Source organism: Mandrillus leucophaeus, unplaced genomic scaffold, assembly GCF_000951045.1.
Source record: "Mandrillus leucophaeus isolate KB7577 unplaced genomic scaffold, Mleu.le_1.0 Scaffold2, whole genome shotgun sequence".
In the NCBI taxonomy this organism is placed as follows: Eukaryota; Metazoa; Chordata; class Mammalia; order Primates; family Cercopithecidae; genus Mandrillus; species Mandrillus leucophaeus.
The window spans coordinates 4,135,522-4,140,886 of record NW_012102031.1 but is presented as its reverse complement, the minus strand read 5'-3'; the positions used below and the strand labels follow the sequence as shown (position 1 = coordinate 4,140,886).

Below are 5,365 nucleotides of genomic sequence, written 5' to 3'. Positions count from 1 at the left end.
CCCAGGCTGGTGTGCAGTGGAGTGATCTTGGCTCACTGCTACCTCTGCCTCCCAGGTTCAAATGATTCTCCTGCCTCAGCCTCCTAAGTAGTTGGGATTAAGGGCATGTGTCACCACACCCAGCTAATTTTTGTATTTTCAGTAGAGTCGGGGTTTCACCATGTTGGCCAGGCTGGTCTCAAACTCTTGACCTCAGGTGATCTGCCTGTCTCGGCCTCTCAAAATGCTGGGATTACAGGCATGAGCCACCATGCCAGGCCTATAAAAGGAATTTTGATTAAGTTAGCTATGATTAAAAGGGAATTATTCATAATAGTCTTTCTAAAGAACAGTCCCCTATGTTTAAATGGGGTTTTCTTAAGGTATTGATTTGCTCTTAATGAAATTACAAGAAAATTTGCTTTTTAATTCTATAACCTGTTTCTTTTGAAAACTTCTCAGATTCATATCTCAAAAGTTCAGCTTTTGTTGTATCTCACTGCATTCAGCTTTTTCTGACCTTTTCTCCTGACCTTTTCTCCTGACCTTGTGATCCGCCCGCCTTGGCCTCCCAAAGTGCTGGGATTACTGGCATGAGCCACCGTGCCCAGTCCAGATAAAAATATTCTTTAAGAAAAAGTCATTACTAAGGATAGAGAGGGTATGTACATAAAGATAAAGTATTTTAATTCACCAAGATGATAAACTGATTTAAAATTTGTACATATCTTATAGCCTTAAAATGAATACAGCAAGAATCAACAGAAGAAAGAAAAGAAACCCAAGAAGAACTTGACAAATCCACCACCATTATGGAAGATTCTAACATATTTCTATCATTGGTAGATCATGCAGAAAAAAAACCCTGTAAGCGTGTAAAAGATTTGAATAATACTGCTAACCAGCTTGATTGAATGCTCATTTATAGAATGTTTTGCATAAGAATTAGATAATACACATTCATTTCAAACTTCTGTGGAACATTTGTGAAAAATGACCATATATTATACCATAATCAAGTCTCAACAAAGACTAAAGATTGAAATTATGCAGTTCACCTTCTGTGATTATATTGTGTAAATTATAGATCAACAACAAAAAATACATTATTAATACATTTGGAAATGAAGATGTTCACTTTTTATACAATCCATTAGTCAAAGACAAAATTCTAATGGAAATTAGAAAAATGTTAAACTGAAAGATAATGACAATATCACATATTAAAACTTGTGGCATGCAATTAAAATAGTACTTAGAGAAAAATTGATAGCCTTAATTTCATACAATGGAAAACAAGGGAGACTAAAAATTAATGAGCAAACCATCTATCTCAAGAAGTTAGGGAAAAAACTGCAGCAAAATAAAAAGAAAGAGAAGGAAGCTAATTACTATTGTCTGAATGTTTGTGTCTCCCCCTAGAACCATGTGTTGAAATCGTAACCTCCAATGCGATGGTATCAGGAGATGGGGCAGTTGGAGGTGAGTAGGTCATCAGGGTGGGGCCCTCATGAATGGGATTAGTGCCTCTTATAAGAAGAGGCACAAAAGAGATGATCTGTGTCTGCCATGAGAGGGCATAGCCAGGAGGCACCCTCTACGAACCCGAAAGTGAGCTCTCATCAGACACTGAATCTGTTAGAGTCTTGATCTTGGACTTCCCAGCCTCTGGAACAGTGAGAAATAAATTTCTGTGTTTATAAGCTATCCAGTCTACAGTATTTTATTATAACAGCCTGAACAGACTAAGACAGAAATAATAAAGGGTAGGCCAAGTTCAGTGGCTCACACCTGCAATCTCAGCACTTTGAGAGACCAAGGTGGGTGGATCGCTTGAGTGCAGGAGTTGGAGACCAGCCTGGTCAACATGGCAAAATACCATCTCTACTAAAACCACAAAAATTAGCCAGGCATAGTGGCGTGTGCCTGTGGTCCCAGCTACTTGGGAGGCTGAGGTGGGAGGATTGCTCAAGCATGGGGATCAAGGCTACAGTGAGCCATGAATGCACTGCTGTACTATAGCCTAGGTGACAAAGAGTGAGATCTGGTCTCAAAAAAAAAAAAAGAGAGAGAGAGAGAGAAAGAGAATACCTTAGTAAGTGGCACAATCCATCTTTCTGGCTTCTCAGCATTTGTATACACAAATCTGACTTTCAAACAAGAGGACAGGCTGGGTGTGGTGGCTCATGCCTGTAATCCCAGTACTTTAGGAGGTTGACATAGGCAGATCACTTGAGGCCAAGAGTTTGAGACCAGCCTGGCCAACATGGCAAAACCCTGTCTCTACCAAAAATACAAAAATTATCTGGGTGTGGTGGCACACACCTGTAATCCTAGCTACTGGGGTGACTGAGTCAGGAGAATCGCTTGAACCCAGGAGGCAGAGGTTGCAGTGAGCCAAGATTGTGCCACTGCACTTCAGCCTGGGCAATAGACAGAGACTCCGTCTCCAGACAAAGAAAAAAAAAAAAGACAACTCTATGTTTACACTTAACAGGATGCAACTATCCTTCATGCAAATGAAGACATTCTCAGTCTCTCCCCAAAATGGGAAGATGCAAAGATTCCAACAGCATTGTATTCGTCCCTGGACAATGTTAATAATCCCTCAAATCCAGTCACAGTGCTGGCTAAATATTCCATTATCTAGATGCTGAATTGGAAAGTTAACTTCCAACAAAACTTATCAAAAAATAGATAATAGGAAGGGGGAGAAAGAAGGAAAAAAAGTGGTTAACATATACAAACACATACACACACACAAACACAGCAAACAAGGAAGAAAAGGTTCACAACTGCTACAGTCCTTGTTTCTGTAATAGGTCATGTGGCTGTAGTTGACATTTCAATTCTGTCTTCCACTCTTCCTTGTACACATCTTTTGCTCTCAACTGGCTAGGGCTCTTTGCATGATGGAGTGACCTAAATCTTCATCCTGAGGTGTCTGGGTCCTTAGTGGTCCTGCCTTTTTTGACTGTCACGCCTTTTTCACTTATTTTTATGGTTGGACATGCAAGTCCTAAGGGGGGCATCCTAGAGCATCCTTGGGGGTTCAGATGTGGTCCTCCTTACCTCCACCATGTGGCAGCATCCCAGTTTCTCCTTGTAATAGGGATCAGTCACCCCAGGCAGTAGAGTAATCCCTTTCTTCTCTTGGTTCAGTGGCATGAAGACTCCCAATGGCCAACAGCAGTCTCAACATCCAATTCAATGGAGCTGCAGTTGTGTCCTCTGGTGGAAGCATTTGTCTCTTGGGAGCTATGACCGTGACCTCCAAACCTGCAGAGCTCAGAGCTGTGGAGATGGGAAGAAAAATTCTGCAAGCAGGTTATTAGGTGTTCAGTGAGAGGAGCTGCTCCCATGTCTATCTGGAATCCTATATTCTGGTGATGAGAGAAAAAGCATCACATTCTGACTGATTTGTGATCCAAAGCATAAACTGCATCCTGTACAATAGAAGTCAAATCCTTTCAAGTTCTTCTTTCACCCTGGACGATTTTCTCTTGAGAGATCATTTATCGTACCAGAAATCTGGTATGGTAAAGCAGATTTTGGAGGCAAAGACAGGGAGGTGAGGCCTGAGTCTTGAAACAGAAAGAAAAGAGGACTGTAGAGAGAAAGCACACAGAGGGGCCCAGACTTTGTGTTGTTCATGTCCTTGAGTGAGGGGTTAGGAGGGAGAAGAAGAGTCAGTAGAGGAGTTCTCATAAGAAGAACTCATAAGTGCCACATGAATTGCTATAAAGACAGAGTCTCAAGGAGAGAGGCTCAGCACTTCCAGGCACCACAGGTTAGCCAGCAGAGAAGGATGAGCTTGGCTCTGGGCATCCCTTGCTAGGGCACCCATTCTCTGTGAACTCTTGTGCCTCAATCTCATTGACTGGCTTTTGAGGCTTAAAGCAGAAAAGCACCGTGTAACTTGGCTTAGGAATTGCTCTTAGGCAAATCTATAGATCCTGGTCTCTTTACATCTACTCTCCCCAGAAGCCAGCAGTGGGAGCTCCACTGATGGGTCCAAATGGAAAGCGTTCCTGGGTATTTTTGGTTCCCAGCCCCATCTTCCAGCCTGGAGAGGAGGGTTGTAACAGTTCACAACATGACTTCTGGTCAAAATTCAGTTACTCCAGCAGCAAAAGCCAAACCTGTGAGAGGCAGAGGGGTTGTGCCTTCAGACTGGCTCTTGTACAGGGTGAGAAGACCTTGTGCTGATAGGACTCACCTGTTTGGCACAGGCGGCACCCATTGGCGCTGTTCATGGTCCTGAACTACAGCTGCTGGTCTCTCTCTCTCTCTTTTTATTTATTTATGTTTTTTGAGACGGAGTCTTGCTTTGTTGCTCAGGCTGGAGTGCAGTAGCACGATCCTGACTCACTGCAACCTCCGCCTCCGGGTTCAAACGATTCTCTGCCTCAGCTTCCCGAGTAGCTGGGATTACAGGTGCCCACCACCACACCCAGCTAATTTTTGTATTTTTAGGAAAGATGAGGTTTCACCATGTTGGTCAGGCTGGTCTCAAACTCCTGACCTCAGGTGATCCACCCGCCAAAGTGCTGGGATTACAGGTGTGAATCACCGCACCTAGCCCAGCTGTTGGTCTCTATTGCACTCTCCTTCCACTTTCCATAGAGTCAGGGGTGACTTCAGTTCAGCCCTTCCCAAGAATTGGGAATCAAATTAGCAAGGACGTGAGAGGAGAGGGGAAAATGGCTGGAATCCTTTGGAGAATACTGCTGCTGAGACCTTTCCAGGGAGAAGAAAATGAGACTTTTTCTTCTGGTCATCTTTGACAAAGTTTTACAATTATCAAGACCTCTGAGTAGCTGGGAAGCACATGACAACACTACACCATATCCCTCTGCTGGTAAGTTTATAGAAGGGGATGGAGACCCAGGACTGAATTCCTGGAGTGCAGGGTCCATATTGGACTCCCTTATCCCTTGCCAGTGTACAAGGCAGGCATTCAATAAGTGTTGTTTGAACTGATAAGATGTTGGGTGTAAGAGACTAAGTACAGGAATACTTCAGAGATACAGTAGGTTTGGTTCCAGACCACCACAATAAAATGAATATTGCAGTAAAGCAAGGCGCGCAATTTTTTTTTGTTTCTGATACATATAAAAGTTATGTTTATACTGTAGCCTATTAAGTGTGCAATAGCATTATGTCTAAAAAAGTACATACCTTAAAAATATTTTATTGCTAAAAAGGCTAATGATCATCTGAACCTTCAGTGAGTTGTAATCTTATTGCTGGTGGAGGGTCTTGCTTTGATGTTGATGGCTGCTGACCAATCAGGGTGGTGTGGTTGCTGAAGGCTGGGGTGGTGGTGGCAATTTCTTAAAATAAGACAACAATGGGCTGGGCGTGGTGGCTCACGGCTGTAATC

General features: G+C 42.9%; 1 protein-coding gene across 1 annotated transcript in view; it reads right to left on the bottom strand.

Moving 5' to 3' along the window:
* Positions 1-4,235, bottom strand: part of NPTXR (neuronal pentraxin receptor) — a 95,941-nt gene extending 91,706 nt beyond the window's left edge. Inside the window, exon 1 of the mRNA XM_011979124.1 lies at positions 4,199-4,235. Coding sequence (XP_011834514.1) covers positions 4,199-4,235 — 37 coding nt within the window. The remainder of the gene's footprint in view (positions 1-4,198) is intronic.
* Positions 4,236-5,365: the final 1,130 nt, after the last annotated feature.